The 18,359-nt window shown below is 50.7% G+C and overlaps 1 protein-coding gene across 6 annotated transcripts in view; it reads left to right on the top strand.

The window, feature by feature from the left end:
• Positions 1-5,461: 5,461 nt before the first annotated feature.
• Positions 5,462-18,359, top strand: part of ESYT3 (extended synaptotagmin 3) — a 52,002-nt gene continuing 39,104 nt past the window's right edge. For 3 of the 6 annotated variants that reach the window (XR_004625995.1, XM_034661931.1, XM_034661932.1), the window contains exon 1: positions 5,467-6,004. Coding sequence is in view for 3 of the 6 variants with exons in the window: in XM_034661931.1 (XP_034517822.1) it covers positions 5,669-6,004 (336 nt within the window). In the remaining 3 variants the exon portion in view is untranslated. Of the gene's footprint in view, positions 6,005-18,359 lie in introns of all 6 variants that reach the window. The other 3 variants (XM_034661934.1, XM_034661930.1, XM_034661933.1) reach the window with 3 other exon arrangements.

Raw genomic sequence — 18,359 nt, 5'->3', positions numbered from 1 at the left:
GGCCACAGACCCTGCCCATGGTGAGCATCTGAGGGAGAACTGGCTGAGGCCTTTAACAAAGTGGTCATCTCCTTGGCCGTGTCCCCCATACTAGAGGGGGGAGCAATTAGAGCCTGACCCTCTGAGATGGCAGCAATGGCCACACTTCTGCGCCCTAATGCGTGTGCCCAGGAACTCCACATTGACCCAGAACAGCGAAGACCCACAGGGCCACCTTCTTCCTGTTTAGGGCGTGAGAGCGTGTGAGAAGCGAGGTGGCACCGGCAGCACAGACACAGGCTGGAGCCATCGGGTGGGGGTCTTGGAGTGGCAGGCAGTGGTCAAATCGTGAAGGACATCGTAGGGACATCTTCCACCTTCCCATCCCCGATACCTTCCTGCTGCCACACTTCCTTCACCAGACACACACGTGCGCGCACATACACACACACGCTCACCCCTCTACCACGTTTTCGTGATGAGAGTATGAAAGAATTGACTTCTTGGGTATAGCCTGTGCACTTTCCCATCCCCAGCACCCCCAAACAGTGCTCTATAAATATTGTCAAATTTCAGTATTTGTCGTGCGGTTTTTGGGCCTGGCTTGAAAAGATTCCAGGCTAGGGAGCTATGGATTTGCAGCTCCCTCTGCTGCTTTTTATCGGAGGACATGATTAAGGGCCATCCCATTCTTGGCTCACAGACATTCGTGTCTTTGTTCTTGTGTGTGTTCCTTCACAAACAGAAGCACCTACCGCTAGCTACTAAGCTTGGCAACCCAGTAAATTACCAAGACGCACTGAGAGAACTGGCGCCCGAGACCTCACAGGTGCTCAGGTAAACCCTTCACATTGGACACAAGGGGATGCTAAGGTCCAGCGTGGGAATGACATTTGCACACGGTCAAACAGCAAATCATTGTTTTGTGTTTTTAAATTTTTTCCAGCTTTAGTAACATATAACATTGGGTAAGCTCAAGGTGTACAATGTAATCATTTGATATATGTATATATTATGATATGATCGCCAAAGTAAGGTTAACACGTGTATCATCTCACATAGTTACAATTGTGTGGTGTGTGCGTGTGTGTGTGTTGAAAACTTTAAAGATCCACTCTCTTAGTAGCCTTCAAATACGGAATACCGGATTCGAAACTATGGTCACCATGGTTGTACATTATATCCCCAGAAGTGTTTGTGTTTTTTTCTGTGATGATATACAAAGGACCAACAAGCATATGAAAACGCACTCAATATTATTAATCACTAGAGAAATGCAAGTCAAAACCACAAGGAGATACCTCCACGTCCATTAGGATGGCTGCTCTAAGGAAGAAACGACAACAGAAAACAGCACGGGTTGGTGGAGAAAGTGGAAGGCTTGTGCACTGTCAGTGGGGATGTGAAATGGTAAAACCAGTGGAAAACAGGATGGTGGTTCCTCAAAAAATTAAACATAGAATTACCATATGCTCCAGCGATTCCACTTCTGGGTATTTACCCCCCAAAATGGAAAGAGAGCCTCCAAGAGATATTTGTATCCCCAGGATCAGGGCTGCATCATTCACAGTAGCTACATAGGGAAGCAACCTAAGCGCCAGATGAATGGAGAAGCGAAATGTGGCGTATACATGCGATGGAATAGTATTCTGCCTTAAAGGGAAGGGAGTGTTGCACTATGGTACAATATGAATGACCCTTGAGGATGTTATGCTAAGTGAAATAAGTCAGTCACAGAAAGACAAATTCTGCATGATTTATATAACTTAAATGAGACACCTAGGCTAGTCAAAATCAGAGAGACAGAGTGGTGGTTGCCAGGGGAAGGCAGGAGAAGGCAGGAGTTTCAGTTCTGTGAGATGAAGAGCCCTGGAGATGGATGGGGTGATGGCTGCACAACATTATTCAATATCACTGAACCGTGCACTTGAAATGGCTAAGATCATAAATCTGTCATATGCATTTTCTCTCAGCAAAAAAATTTTACTTGTACAGATGTACATAAATACATCCTTGCTGTAAAAAAGGTGAACGATATAGACCAAACTAAAGTCTTCCTCGACAACCTCCCCATCTGAATACACAGCTCTGTACCCATGCGTCTTATTTACTCCTCACGTCCCCGTATGATTTAAGTATGATGATGATTTCCATTTTCTAGATGAGGAAACTGAACCTCAGAGAAGTTAGGGACCTTTCCCAGAGCCAGTAAGTGCTCCAGTCTAGATTTCAAGTAGAAATCTAGTTGGGGCACATGGAGGACAAAGGCCAGTGCCCTCTCCGCCTCCTGTATGTCCAGCTCTGCTGGACGCAGAGGACGTAAGGGGCATCAGATAGAGCCACTGTCCTCAAGGCAGTCCCAGCCCAACGGAGTGGGCAGACGCAAAGAAAATTACTCTAGCCCCACATGGAAACGCAAAAGGAAAACTAATGACATCTCCACAGCAGAGGCTACTTATCTTTCTGTCCCAAAGGACAGGTGTTTTTATGAGATGTTAACGTTTTTTAACAAAATGAAATCCTAGGTACACCTTTAGCCTTTTTTATTTGGTTCTCAACACAAACGTGTCCTTCTCAGAGAGCCCTTCCCAAACCACCCTGGCAAGAACAGCCGTCCACCCTCCGCCGGCCACCCTCACCCCCTCACTGCATTGTCTTCATAGTGCTTTTCCTTACCTGCTCTTCTCCGGTTCTTTGCCTGTCTTCCTTCACCAGAATGTCAGCTCTCGAGGAGCAGGGATCCTGTCTATCCCGTTCACCCTGAACCTCCTGTGCCTAGAACAGTGCCTGGCACGTAGCAGTCGGCTGTATGCGTTTCCAAGGGCTGCCATAGCAACATACCACACCCTGGAGGGCTTAAAACAACAGACACTTTTTTTCACGGTCCTGGAACTAGCAATCTGAAGTCAAGGTGTTGGCAGGACCAAGCTCTGTCTGAAGGTTCTGGGGAAGACTTTTTCCTTGTCTCATCCTCGCTCCCTGGTTTGTAGCTACATCTCTCCAGTTTCTACTACTGTCTTCACACAACCTTCTTCCTCTGTGTCTCTGTTTCGAAATCTCCATTTTTATAAGGGCCAGTCGTTAGATGAAGAGTTCACCCTAACCCAGTATGATCTCATCTTAACTTCCAAGACCCGATTTCCAAATAAAATAACATTCACAGACACCAGGGATTAGGACTTCAACACATTTTTTTGGGGGGGGGACGCAATTTGACCCAAAAGAGTAGCTAATAAATACATTGAACAAATGATCTAGTGTTTTCTGAAAAACTGCTAAATGATGAACTCTCAAATGAGTTCAGGCAAAGGCTTTGGAAGGCATCATTCTGCCCGGGGTTTTGTGATGATCAAACAGTACATAAAATGTCTTTTACTAACTATAGTAATTAAAGTAGAGTGTCCAGGTCAAGGGAAATAATGGTTCCAATGTTCTAGGCACAGATTCAACCTCAGGTGGGATATGAAGTTTTAGGTGCCACATTCTCAATGTTCTTATATATTTATGAGAGTGATTTAATGGCATTATAAATAAAGTTTAGACAAGAAAATCAACCATAATCCCACTACCCTAAACATACTTAGAGGAAAATTCAAGAGGGGAACTTCTAGATAGAGGAAACAGCAAGTACAAAAGCCTCGAAGCATCCGTAGAGCTTGGTGTGTTCAAGGAGCCGAGAAGGCAGTGCAGCTGGGGGTAGCAGTGTTCCACGGGATGACCCAAGCCTCTTGCTGGACATCTTTGTGGGTGACCATCCAGCTCACAAACCAGCAACCTTCCATTATCCAGTAATCCTCCTCCAAACACCCTACCTTCCACACCCCCTCTGCAAGCACACTAACCCACTTGGAGGATGTGGTGTGGACCTGGTGTGTGTGAAGAGGGGAGGGGATAATGGATACAATTGGGTCCTTTCTCCAGGGCATTTGGAATTGGGACAGGATAAGGGTCAAGCAGTCTCTGAAAAGTTCTGTGACCCTGGAAGCTGTAGGAAAGGTGCTGTGTTCCCCACTTCAGCCAGAGACAGAGGAGGCAGGTCATTAGGAAGAGCAGCAGGTATTCAGAGCTCAACAGTCAGCTTCCTGGTGCATCCATCCTGACAGCCAGCAGGATTCCTGCCTCAGGTTCCAGGGTACTTGCCGGTATCCCTATCATACATTCTCAGTTCTTTGACATAAGCTGATTTGGGGCAACCAATAAGAGAAGTGTTTTGGGTAAAATAATTCTGTGGTCAGATAATTTGTGTAAGAGTGAGTTAAATAAAAATCTTAAATAAAATTTAAGAGCTTTCTATCTGCAGGACTTCTCAGAGCCTTTAATAGGATTGTGTACATTCAAAAAGGAACTCTCAAAACAAAAACAAAACAAAACAAACTCTCAAGTGAGCTGCATTTCCTACATTGATTTCCCAGGCTACACTGGGAAACAGTTTAACAGTGTTAGGTTGGGAGGCTTTCAGCTTCCATTTTCGCTGAGTCCTGGAAGGTTGAGAATGATAGAGGAGAGCCCAGCTATTCTGATCACCAGGAACAAGCCTGTTATTGAAAACACCCATTTCAGCCAGTAATTTTATCTGGTAGAGAAGGAGGATAAGGCCAAAGAGAGAGCAATACCTGAAGGGACAGAGAGAAAGAGAATATAGTTATCTTCTGGCTGTTGTCTTTTGGGTTCAGCCTTTCAATGAAATTACTGAAAGCTCAGAAATCATTCCAGTGCATTTGTCAACTACTGTGCTCACTCATGTGAGCCGCCTAAAATGTATGCGCACCCACAAGATGATTTCCTGTCTGAATGTGGAGACTGAGACTACCCTGCTCAGATAATTCAGAAAAGGATTAGATAGAAACTATGGGCTTCATAACTGACCCCTAAGCACCCCAAGGTTTGCCCTTCATCTCTCTTGTGTCCATCTGTCACCTGCTGTGTTGGGCACCCCAGAGACTAGCAGGACTGCCTGGCCACCCAGGGAACTCCAGGTCTGATGATGCAGGGAATTAAGACCCAAACTGACACGGGGCAGAGGGCATTGTGGGGGACAAAAGGGACCCTGGGCTTGGCTAGGTTGGGTTGGGGGCCAGGTCTAAGTTTTATGAGATGCCAGACTAGGGGGAAGGGATGCCGGGGTCTAGGAGCCAGATAAAAGGCTCAGAGTCAGGCCCACCCTAAGGTGGGGAGGACGGCGAGCCGGTCTTTGGAGGGCCTCGAACGCCCAGCTAACAGCCCACATTAGACTGCCAATTGTAGACTGGGTGTAGGAAACAGGTTTTATATGATGTTTATCCATGACAAACCTCGGTGAGTCATAAACCGCCTGTGGCAGCACCTAGCCAAACTGGGGCTCTGCCCGGGCGTTGCAACTGCGCCCTCCTCTGACGCCTGCGCCCGACGTTGGGGTCGAAGGGCGCCCACGCCCGTTCCTCCCCCGTAGCCGCCCCGCCCACTGCCTGTCCCCGCCCCCTCCCCTGGGCCCGCCCCTGGGGGCGGAGACGTCGGGAGCTAGGGACCTGGCCGGTAGAAGAGCGAGGTGCTCCTAGACCTGAGCGCCCAGACCGCACGGGTGAGTCCCGCAGGGCAGGTGCGGCGCGGTGGCAGGGTTCTCGCACTTGGCGGACCGATGTGCCTGGGTGTCGGGGCGCGTGGACCTGGGTTCAGGTGAAGCTCTGGGAAGGGGCAATACGGCGGCGACGAGATGCAAGCGGAGGAGCCCTGCGCCCCCGGCGCTCCTGGTGCCCCCGGTGCCCAGAGAAGCCAGCGCGCACCCAGTCCCGAGCCGCGCCTGTCCAGCCAGCTGCTGCCCGAGCTCTACACCTTCGTGGCTCGAGTGCTGTTCTACCTGGCTCCCGTCTACCTAGCCGGCTACCTGGGGCTCAGCATAACCTGGCTGTTGCTCGGCGCTCTGCTGTGGATGTGGTGGCGCAGGAACCGCCGCGGGAAGCTTGGGCGCCTGGCGGCCGCCTTCAAATTCCTGGACAACGAACGCCAGTTCATTAGCCGCGAGCTGCGGGACCAGCACTTGCCGGCCTGGGTGAGCTGGGCCGAGCCGGGCGGAGGTCGGAGGTGGGGCGGATGCTGTTAGAGGTTTGGAAAGAACCTGCGGTCGGCCGGGGAGCGGTGGGACGGCAGCTGCGCGATCTGCACACCTGATGCCCCACTAAGGCCGAAGCACAGACCCCTAGCCGCCGCAGCATCCCTCCGCCCCACCGCCGTTCCGAGGTTGGCGGGGGCGGGGGGGGGGGGGCCTGGGTTTCACTTAAGGGCCCAGAGCCTGGGAGAAAAGTCACGGGCGGGCCACACCCAGGAAAACAAAACAAGGGCGTCTGGGACTTTGCAAAGTTACTCGGGAGGGAAGCAGAAGGCATTTCTTCCACCCGCCTGTTGATTCAAAGAAAGAATGCCGGGTGCAAAACTGATCCGCAAATGCAGCAATGGCAGAAACTGCAGATTAGTGGCCTCAGCAGAAGTCCGCACAGACAGAGGGGGCCAGCCTAGAGGTGGGATTGATGGGATGGGAGCTGGACTACCAGCTTCTCTCCCTCCCTCTGCCTGCGAGGGCTGCTCAGACGTGCCCGGACCCTTTCACATCTTCACACTCTACAGGCGCATCTCCTGGTGAGGAACGGCCTGGACTATGGTTTCTCAAATGCTCCTGGTCCTGAGAATCACCTGGCCCACTTAACAAAAACAAGTTCTGAGCCCCACCTCACAACTTCCAGGGGGGTCTAAGCTTTGATCTGTGGCATAACTACACTTCTGGGTGCTTTTCTGATTCTTCACATACACTCAGACCCACAGGGGGAGATGACCAGAAGCCCCCAGACCCCTCATTTCCTCTGGCCTGAGGCCTTTATTCTAAAATTCAGCCCCGCTGTGACAGTAGCCAATAAAATGAAGTGTGCGAAGAACATATTAGAAAGGCCTGTTTATCTTTAAAACAAGAGAGAAATTAAGCCTTACTCTCCTAGTTTGCTGTGGTTGCGCTAACAGAGTACCACAGACACACGGACAACAGACATTCATCAAGATGGAGGTGTCAGTATAGTTTGCTTCCTCTGAGGCTTCTCTTTGGTTTGCAGATGGCTGTCTCCACTATGTCTTCATATGGTCTTCCTTCTGTACCTGTCTGTGCCCAAATTTCCCCCTCATATAAGGCCATCAGTCAGATTGGGTTAGGGCCCATCGTAATGACCTCATTTTAACATAATCACCTATTTAAAGGCCCTATTTCTAAAAACAGTCACCTTCTGGGGTAATGGTGGTTAGGATTTCAACACACAAGCTTGGGGTATGTGGTTCACTTCATAACACTGATATTTAATGTATGGATTGACAGTACAGTTTTGTAAATTGGTTCACATATATTGAGGATGAGGGGGCCCAAACCTTCTGCTAAGGGTGCACGATTAAAAAAACACAATGACAACTTTCCTAGGATAGCAGCCATGGGAACAGTATTTGGGGCCTGTTTCCCAAATTTGGTTATCCTGATTATTCTTTGGGGGCTCATGATCCAGAAAGATCTGGATCCAGAGAACAGGCCTGGACCTATCCACACTCCTTGCTCATTGTTGAAGGAGTCTTGGATGCCTGTCAGACCTCTGTTGGGACTTCAATCTTCATGGTGGCTTCAATCTATTAAGGTGGGCTTGTGAGGCCTCACCAAGTGACAGCCCTCCCTTTCTGCCCCTTCTTGGATTAGGGAACACTTCTAGACACTTAATTGTGTGCAAAAGGCAATGTTTCTGAAATTGAGGCACGAATCAGATCCTATGGGGGCATTGACATGCCCCAACCACCACCACCTGCTCCCATGCACATAAATGCCAGAAGCAACGTGAAACTAGCCAAGAGGGAGCTCAGCCTGGTGGGTAAGACAACACAAGAAGTTACCTCACTTCATAAACCCAGCTGGGCATAGGGAGACACAGAGGAAGGTGATGGTGTCTCTCCCATGAAGAGGGCAGTCTGGGGCAAGAAGTAGATGCATATGGGTAATTGCCATGGAGATCTCAGGGAAGACAGAGATAGGGTCCAGTCAAGGGTCGAAAGTGTGGAGTGAAGGACATCCACTTGATTTCCATATCAGATTGTCCCCAGACCACAGCCTCCCTCTCCCTTGGCAGAGTCCTGGCAGGGGCCTGGCCTCAGCTTGCGTTCTCCAGACTCTCCTGGCTGGCGTGGCTGGCCAGGTTGGTGGGCCAGGCCTGGACTGCCTTTTGGATTGAGGCAGTGGTGCTGCAAAGGATATTCCGAGCTGGGGGGGGGAGGGCTTTCGAGCACAGCGTGGAGGCACAGCATGGCCAGTGTACAAGGGAGCACAGCGTGGAGGCACAGCGTGGCCAGTGTACAAGGGAGCACAGCGTGGAGGCACAGCGTGGCCAGTGTACGAGGGAGCACAGTGTGGTGTGGTGTGGTTTAGTTTGGCAGGAGTATGTCGGGGCTGATGGTCAGGGACCACACTGAGGCAGGCTCGATGGAGGTTGGGCCGCAAGGAGCCTGTGGAAGGCTTTGGGAAGACCCTGTAAAAAAGCAGCATGGGGGAAGGAGTGAAGCTGGAGAAGAGAGACCAGATGAGAAATTTATTTAAGCCAAGATGGTGGTAGTGGGATCGCAGGAGGGGGACGAGAGATGTGCAAGAGTGGGACTCTGGGGGCTTGGTGGTCTCTAGATTAGTGTGAAGGAGGGATCCAGGAATCTTCCAGGGTGTTTTCTGATCTGGGGAGTTGGGCATCCAGAATGAGAAGCAGGTCTGGGGAGGTTGGTGGTGGGAACACCTGTGTAGAATGAGTAACCAGATGCAAGTGTGAGCTTTTTGCCCTGCCTTGTGGAAGTTGCCAAGCCTGGGGCTGATGTAGAAAACCTGGAAGGTAATTGGTTGAATATTCTCCTGTCTTGCCCCTGTCTTCCGAGGAACACATACGGAGCCATGGCTCTGGGTATGGTGCGGGCAGCGTGACCCTTGCCTGCGATTTTAGAGCATGGCTGTCTTTATCCCTATACATGGGCCTTTCAACATGCCTTCTTCCCTGTTTTGAGAACCGATTTCCTTGCACGGAAGTGGGGTCAGTGACTTATGACCTCCTTTGGTCTCAAATATTTTTACAAAATAGCAGATTGCAAACACATGGTTGGCAGGGAGGGGTAGGGGTTGAAGAAGAGTTGAGGGTCTTGGCTACCACCCTCAGGCACAGCTCTGCAAGTCGTCCCCTGCACGGCAGCACCCACTGAGGGGGGCGTGGGGAGTCCAACCCGCAGGCTGCTTGGACAGGACATCTTGTTCTACTTTGCACCAAGCCCCCACAAGGGGGTGGAGGCCCAGGCCAGGCTGAGCTGGAGCGAGCCTCCCCTGCCAGGCCATGGTGGCCATGGCTAGCTCTCAAGGAAGCCAAGACTCCTTCTCAACACATTGCTCCAAGCTGCTGACCCCAGGTGATCTTGGAGAGTCCTTTCCCTCGCCAAGTCTCAGTGTCCCCACCTGTGAAAGGCCATTGTTTCTGGTCAAACTTCACACAGCCCTGCCCCTCCTCTGGTTCCCTTCCATGGAAGAGCTAGCTGGAAGAAAGGATTCCTCTGCTTTAAAAGGGGCCGCAAGTAAAGAAGCCCTGGATTCTCTTGTGTGAACGTGGCCCGGCCACTTGGAGAGAGTGGGCCATGCTGCCTCCACTGCTCGTGCTCTGAACCGAGGAGCAGCTGCCCCTTGCTGCTCATGTGCGAATGTTGAGTCTGTGTGAATGGTTTGTGATAGATTTCTATAGAGATCTTGAACACAGTTTTTAGATCTATTTTTCAAGGAATGGAAAGCTTCTTCCATTAGCCCACCCTGCCAGGGCTGGGGACGGCATAGCGCCAAAAGTGGAGTCCATGCGGGCTGGAGAAACCCCAGCTCCGCCATCCCATCTGGCCACAGGCCTGGGAAGGTCGGTTCTGCAGGCGGTGGCGGCGTGCCATGTCTGCAGAGCTGCCTGTGGAGAGGAGGCACGGGGCGGGGGGCGCGGGAGGAGGCTGTCTCTAGGTGCTCGGTCTCCCAGGACTCCTAACGCTACCTTTCCCCAAAATGACACTCATCACCAAGTGTCTCGCCAGCAAACATGTCTGTCTGTGCTCCCAACTCTTGCCGGGCTTGCTCTCCTGCCCACTGATAGCAATCACTTGGCAGCTTTGTTGGGGACAATTAACCCCGTGTATCTGCTGGGATGGGGGTGGGGGCTGACAAGGTGTGGTGGCAGGTTTGGACTTGGAGTCTGATGCTCCTTCATGGTGGGGGGTTGTTGAGAAGGTCCCCTATGTTCCCTGGGTCCCTGAGTCCCCTCTGAAAATGGCGAGGCTTTAGGAGATGCTCTGTGGAGTTCCTCTAGCGGTTGGAGTCTGCCGTCATGGATCCGTCCCCAGCTGGCTCTTCTGTAGTGCCGCAGGCCTGCAGGACCCTGTTCAGCAGCGTTTCTTGCTTGCCCATCAGCTAAGTGGGTGCACCTGGGGGACATCAACTAGGCAAGCACCAAGGAGAAGCGAGCTGTTCGCGCAAAGTCCCCAGCAGTGTCCCGGGGATGGTCCCCCCCAAGCCTCCCTGCCAGCATTCAGGCCAGGCCGAGGACCAGGGTTGAATGCTTTGCTTTCCTGGGGCTGAGTCTGACATTCCTTCCGTGGGTGGAGCCGCAGTCTGTTGAGGCCTGGGCGCTCACGGTCTGTCCTGTACTGACACTTTTGTTAATTAGAGGAAGTAAATGCAATGACAGCTCTGAGCTGGGCTGGCCACTCAAATTAGCTCAATTCTTAGAGCCCGTGCTGTGGGACCTGGTCTTAAACATCTGCTTGCAGTGAGGGGACTTCTTACTTGTGAGGTCCCTGCAGCCCTGTGAGGTCATGCGTATGGCCGGGAGTCAGGCTTGCCCTCAGGAAGGAAGAGGCACAGCGTGTTTTAGTCATGCCCCTTGGGTCTCTGCCCCATGTCTCAGTGATGCTTCATGGACTTATGTCTTGGGCGAGGACTGGGCAAGAAGAGGAACAGAATGTGGGCGTCTGCCCCTCCAGGCCCCACGCAGAGATCTTAGGCATCCGCGTATTCATTCCTACACTCAGTCAGCAAACATCTCTGGAGGGCTTGCAGTGTGTGAGGCACAGTCCTGCAGGCTGGCCGATGATACGGCTGACACGTGGTCCCCGCCCACAAGGAACCCCTGGTCCGGATGGAGACTCAGACCTGCTAGAACAGCCGTTCCTGACGCCGTGTGATGAGTCCTACGAGGTGGCTGTGCAAGGCTCTGAGAAAGCCTGGGGAGCTGGGCTAATCCAGGCTGGAAGGGGCCCACGAAGCGACACTTCGGAGTTGCTGGCTGTGGTAGGGGGTGGGGACTCTGGGCGGGTTTGGTCACGTGAGCTCATAATCGCATTCTGGGGTGAGCAGATTCTGGGACAGCAATTGTGACAGGCAAACTCACGTGAGACTGCCCATCGCTTTAGTTACGAGGGGCTGAACTTTTCTGTAACCGAAGCGTGCGCAGCAACCTCTTCTCTAAGCCAAGTACCTGAAGACCTTAGCAATGGGGAGGTCATGTGGTGGATAAGGCTTAGGGCTAAGGCAGGCGGCAGCCATTGTCCTGCTCTTCTGTTGTGGTCACTGTCCAGTGGGCAGGAAGTGTGGAGAGCTGATCACCAGCTTCCATTGGCCTCCTAGCCTGGTCTTGACAGCAGGTTGAGCTGGCACTTCAGTGGGAATGTCCCCAGTCACTCTGGGGAGACTGCTGGGGGCTGTGAGCTGTCCCCTGAAGGCCGCAACCCAGCTACACAGAGGACCAGGGGACCGGGACCTAGGCTTCCCTGCCCCCTGCCTGACCCTCCTACCCCTCCATTCAGAGTTACTCCTTCTGGGTGAGTTCCAGGGGTTTTTAATTTAGGGAAACCTAGAGCTTACAGCCCCGACGTGCTCACAGGTGCTTGAGCAAAGTGCCTTCTCTCTTTCTCCTCCTTTATTGCAAATGGTGAAGAGTGAAAATGTCTTCTGCCCAGTGGAACTAGTAAAGGGGAAAGCCCCATTCTCTTTACCCTGCCTTTCAAACCGAGGGTCTGAGAGTTCACTCCCTGAGGCCACATGGGGAGTCAGGGCTGGAGCGCGGGGTGGCCCCTCCTGCCCAAGAAGCCCCCTCAAAGGGTGCCAGGAGTCCTCCAGGTGCTCAGAGTAAAGAGCCAGGGGACTTCTCAGGGACACGGGATGTTTCAAAACCCTGGAGTCACCCACTCCATTCTTTTGCCCTTGTTGTGTTTACTTTTTTAAGTTGTTGGTTGTAAATTGGTTTAAAATCTGGTTTTTCTGGTTATAAAAGTGGAAGTATTCCCATTGTAGAATATTTGGAAATGACCTAAAAGAATTAGAACAAGTGTTTACAGTTGCTCCACCCAGAAATACACCATTTAATTTGTGTGTCCTTCTTTTGTATGGAAGGCGTATGAAAACTTGTGCCCTTTCTTTTCCTATTTTTTCTCTTCTTAACATTATATTACCAACATTCTCCAAAAAACATGTGTAAGGATTATGATATCCTTAATATGAATGTATCCTGCACTGCTGAACCATTTCGCTAGCATTGATTTTGTTACTTCCCAGCTTGTCCTCCTCATGTGGCTAGCTGAGGCGGGCGGTGTTGCCTCGATCTGTCTGGATTTTCTCCCTCTGACCTGCCAGCCTGGCATCCTTGACCTTTCCTTCAAGTCCAAGCTCAGGGCCCCACACTCACAGACCCTGCTCCTAGGGCCCCCACAACACCTGGAGCCTGTGTCACCCCACTTCCTTTCTGGGCTTGCACCTGCCGATTTTCCTGTCTAACTTTTCCTCCAGACTGAATGCTCTTTTGGGGCAAAGCTGTGTTTCCTGCTCATGTCTGTGCCCTCAGTTCCTTGCTCGGTGCCCAGGACATAGTAGGCTCTCAGGAAAAGTCTGTCCCACGGGCGCTACAGTGAGCACTGTAGGAATCTCAGTCTGAGTTTCTCAAGTTCCTTACCATGGATTCCTACATGTTAAACTCATGTCGAAGCTTAGGAACACCTGGGGGCGCCTGGGTGGCTCAGTCGGCTAAGCGCCTGCCTTTGCCTCAGGTCATGACCTCGGGGTCCTGGAATCGAATCCCAAAAGTCCGGCTCCCTGCTCAGCAGGGAGTCTGTTTCCCCCTCTGCCCCTCCCCCTGCTCGTGCTCATGCTCGTCCTCCTCTCAAATAAATAAATAAAATCTTAAAAAAATAAAACAACTTAGGAACACCTTAGAGATTTTCATTCCCACTTCACTGTGGCCTCATCAGCATCGAGGATTATATTTTTTGGTCTTTTAAGGCATATGTCATTTTATTATACTTTGCAGGTAATTGCGTTTTTTACAAATTGAAGGTTTGTGGCAACCCTGCATCGAGCAAGTCTGTCAGCACATTTTCCCAACAACATTTGCTCACTTCACGTCCCTATGTCACATTTGGGTAACCCTTGTAGTATTTCACACTTTTTCATCCATTACCATATTTGTTCATCTGTGATTAGTATGACTCTCTGAAAGCTCAGGGGATGGTTAGCATTTTTTAGCCATAAAGTATTTACAAATTAAGGTATGTACATTTTTTTAACATAATACCATTGCACACTTAATAGACTACAGTATAGCGTAAACATAGCTTTTGTATGGGAAACTGAAAAATTCACTGGACTCGTTTTATTGTAATACTGACTTCATCACAATGGTCTAGAACCTGCAGGATCTCTGAGGTATGCCTATACTAGCGTGATAAGCAAAAAGATATGTTTTTTAACCTTTGGGCTAACTGTCTGACCTCTCTGGTGACTCACCATTACATTCGGGGATCCTTGAAAAAAACGCCCCCGTGGACGGCTCAGGGCAGCCCCTCTGTGCTCCAAGTCCTTATTCCTCAGGAAAGGGGGACAGGGTCCTGGCACAGGTATTCTGTCACCAGGGACTACCTTTGCAGTTTCATCTGTTCCGTGTCCTCCTCCTCCTGGGTGCAGTTGACGTAGGTCAGTCTGCAGGCTGGGTGCCTTGTTCGAGAGCCTGTGGATTTTAGAACAGCATTACATGGAATTTCAAGTTGGCAAAATAATAATTTCCTTTAAAGCACTTTTGGCTGGGTAATTTTAAGCAGAATGGTGGGTGGATTTAGAAGCAGTTTTTATGGTTAAATGTTTGCCTCTCAAGGACAGAGAGAAAATGGGTCAAAGGCTGTGCTTCATCAGGAAGAAAATGTATGAAATGAGGAACGTTTTCCAGTAGAGGAGGAACCACCAAAGAGGCACCACGGGGCCGGGGCCTGTCTCGAAAGACCGGAGCCGGCCTGAAACCCCACGGGGCCTCCCTGTATAGGACATCCCCCTGGGACACCCGGAATGAGGGGGCTCCTCTCCCCTTTGAGCGTGGGAGGGAGTTGGCAGCATCAGGTTGGGTCCGTAGGGGTGTGAGCGTAAGAACGCACACCAGCAGAGAAGAGCCGTGAGGCTTTTCCCAGCAACGACGGCGTGTCCTTGTGTGGACGCGTGATGCTGTGGCTGTGCAGTTCTGAGGCTGCGTGTGTCAGGTCTTTGGGGTACAAAGAGACACAGCTTCCTGTACCTCTGTCTGTGTGTGTGTGTGTGTGTGTTCAAGGTTGCTCCCGTGGGAGGCGCTACCAGCCCTGTGGCAGGGAGTGAGCCGTGTTGGCCTGGTGACAGGCAGGCCCTTTAAGTGCAGCCGTCCAGTCCCCCTGCCTCCTGAGAGGGTCTGGTGGCCGGAGTTGCTGCCCAGGGGGGACCCCCAGCCCAGCTGTGGGTCCCGCCTGGGCTCCGGCGCTTATGGCTGTGGCCACCACTCTGGCTCCGTTTCCTCGCTGCTGTGGGATCATTTTTCCTAAACGGTTTAAGAAATAAAGCCCATGACCACCTAGAGATGAAGCATTGCGCGGCGACCTTGTGGTGGCCTCTGCGAGCCTGGAATTGTGATTTGGACTTGACTTTGCTTTACAGTCTGTCTCTCTTCTCTGAGCTCTCATTACCTCCACTGCCTAAAAACTGCTGTCATGAAAATATGAGCCCACTCTGCCTGGGAGGCTTTGGCCGAAGCACGCTATAGCAGAAGACATGAGTTAGCATTAGGGAAGCCTCAGGGGACGGCCGAGGCCCCCATCTTTTTAAGCTTCTCTGAGGGGCACTGCAGGGGGAAGGGCAGGCATCCAGGGTCCTGGTGACTTGACCATGGACCCGGGCAACTTCGGGATTTTCCAGGCCTGCTTTGGGGAAGTGCTCACACCTATAATACATCAGTCAGGGTGGTGTTCATGGGGGATGGATGGTGCTAGAGCTCTGAGTGTGTCTCCATTGAGAGTAGATTCCTCATCTCCTGATTGTAGACCTGGGCAGTGGAGGCATCGCAGCCCCACTTCCCTCAATCAGGAGAAACCTGAGGCTGCAGAGAGGGGGTCAGGACAAGACCCTGCTCATCGGGGGCCCCTGGGAGCACTCCTGACTCCTACAGCCTGGCTATAGAAACAGCTAGGGGGTGGGAGTGGCTCACGTTTTAGGGGCAGGGGCAGCGCCCAAAGCCAGACAGACTCATGATATGGTGTTTTTCATCTGCTAGCTCCTGCCTCCCCTTGCTCTTTGTGGCACAAAAGATACTCCCTTTGTAAAAGAATCGAGGTCCATAAGCTGCTGGTAAGAATTTGATGACAAAGCAGTACTCTTCCAGGAGTAACAGCTGGAGACAGACTGTGACTTTGAAGCCCTAGTCAGGAGCCCCCGAGGGCAGAGGAGTCACCTTCTTCCAGGCCTGAGCAGGTCCTCCAGCCTAGGGAGCCCTGAGCATTCACTCTCCCATACCCTCCACCACCATGATCAGAACGACCTGGGACCTCTTTAAAGATACAAGCTTTTGGGCCTCCGCCCAAAGTCTTCAGGTTCCGGAATCAAAATCTCTGAGGGCCCTTACCACAAATCCACGTTTTAAGGAGCTCTCCAGGTGGCGGGCGATCTTGTACACAGAAGGCTGAGACCCCCTGCTTGGTCTGGCCCTTCGCATTGCCAGGAGGTGTGGGTGTCTCCCTGCTGGCTGGTCTCAGGGACCCCCAGCCTTGTGAGGTATTGGAACAAAAGTTCAGTGACTTTAGGACTCAGTCTTGAGAGTGGGCCTCCAGTCTTTGGGGGCTTTCCCTTCGTTTACCTAGTGAGGAAAGACATGCGCAGAGGCTCTGATTGGGTCCCTCTGCCACGCCTCACTGTGGAGTCCTCCCCGCATTGGACATTCACGCGGGCGCCTCACAGGCATTGGGCCAGCGTGTCTGTGGGCACACGCCTCAGCCAATCAGAGGCTAGGAAAACATCACTCACCTGCCGTCCTTCTCATTCGGCCTCAGCCGCCTTCACGGTGTTCTCCTCTCCTCATTTTCTATTCTCCTTTCTCTGTGGCTTCCCAAAGCGCCTAGCTGAAGGCACCTGGAGATCCCGTAGAGAATATGCGGGACTTTGGGTCAGACGGAGCGGGACGCGTAGCCCAGATGACGTTGTTCTTGGCATGTACCTGATGACAGACGTGTCAGAGTGTCTGCACCCCGGCGTCTCTGCAACTGCCAACAACAGTCACTGCTTCTGGAGCATTTACCCTGAGCCAAGGAGGGTACCGAGCACCTCACATGCATTGTCCCATTTATTCATCTCAGGGGCTCTGTGAAATTGGCAGCACTGTTCCCACCTTGTGGATGAGAAAACCGAGGCTGACAGAGGTGAAATTTTAAATGCACAAGGAATACTTTGTCATTAAGGGACTTCACATGCTGACACGTCAGGTGCAGGAAGTGGGGAGAAAAATGTTTGAAGGCTGGGCTCGAATTATATGCAGGTGAAATGTGAGTTGCGGTCACCTGGGCGATCTGGGCAGGTGCCAACTGGTCTCTGGGCCTCTCCTCATCTGTAAAATGAGGATGATTGTGGCTTTGCTGTGCACCTGATAGAGTATTAGGAGGATGAAATGAAAGTATCTGCAGAATGTCCTTTGTAAACGTTAAAGCAGGGTCTACCAGAGAAGACTCAGGGCCCAGGAAGGCAATCCTCTGCGAAATTAGACTTTCTGTAAAAGAGGAAAACACATTAGTATGTAAGGCTTTCTTAAGGGGCAGGGTGGAGAAGTTCGGACTTGGTGGTGAGACGGACCTGGGTCTGTGTCTCAGCTCTGGCGCTCCATAGCTGGCGACTGTGAGCAATGTTTCTGGGCGTTACTTTCCCCATCTGTACAATGGGGCCGATAAGGGATTGAGTTTTAAGTGACACGAGATAACATGAACTGAAAAAGTGTGAAAACAGTGTGGAAAAAAAGATACAACTGGACAGCTATGAAGCAAAAGTTAGCGAGAATGGCAATTTTCATATCCGACAAAATAAAATGTAACTCAGATATATCCTAAAGCCCAGGATGTTGTATCATAAAAGGAACCGTAATTAAAAAGGCAATATAACAATCATGGACACGTATATACTGCATAAAATAAACTTGAAATGTAAACCAACAACCCCACAGAACTGCACAGAGAAGTAGATAACTCAACAGCTGGGCTTGGAAATTCTTACGCATTCCTCTCTGAAAATGGTAACGCAAGTAGACAAAGAGGAAACAAGGATAAAGAATATTCGAAGGGCATGATTTTTTTTTTTTTTACAAAGGACATGATTAACAACTTGATCATATATGGAACAGTCACAGAAATTAATCATGCGCTAGGCCACAAAGGAATTATCAATATATTCCAGTGGATTGCCATCCTACAGACTGTGCAGACCATGAAGAAACGGAATCAGGAAACAATAGCCTTAGAAATCTCGTGGGGCGCCTGGGTAGAGCAGTCGTTAAGCGTCTGCCTTCGGCTCAGCGCGTGATCCCGGCGTTCAGGAATCGAGTCCCACCTCGGGCTCCTCTGCTGGAAGCCTACTTCTTCCTCTCCCACTCCCCCTGCTTGTGTTCCCTCTCTCACTGGCTGGCTCTCTGTCACATAAATAAATAAAATCTTAAAAAAAAAAAAAAAGCTGACATGTCTAAATACTTAAAAATATTACTGTTAAAAAAATCATTGTTCAAAAGGTAGTCGTAATGGAAATTATGAAAAGACAGGGAGCTGAATAATGATGAAAATACAATGCCAAACATCATAGGGGGATTTATAAATGTGAATTCTCATAAACCAAAAACTGAAAATAAATTCTTCAACTCTAGAATGTAAAAGAACAACAGATTTAGATCAAATAGGGGAAGAAATAATACATATAAGGGTGAAGATGAACAAAAATTTTAATATAAAGGGGAAAGAAAATTATTAACTAAAGCTAGTTATCTGAATAGATTAGTACAATGGGCAAAATGTTTGTCAGGCTTGATCTA

Source organism: Ailuropoda melanoleuca, chromosome 6 (genome assembly GCF_002007445.2).
Source record: "Ailuropoda melanoleuca isolate Jingjing chromosome 6, ASM200744v2, whole genome shotgun sequence".
Taxonomy (NCBI): domain Eukaryota; kingdom Metazoa; phylum Chordata; class Mammalia; order Carnivora; family Ursidae; genus Ailuropoda; species Ailuropoda melanoleuca.
This window is presented reverse-complemented; position numbering and strand designations above follow the sequence as displayed.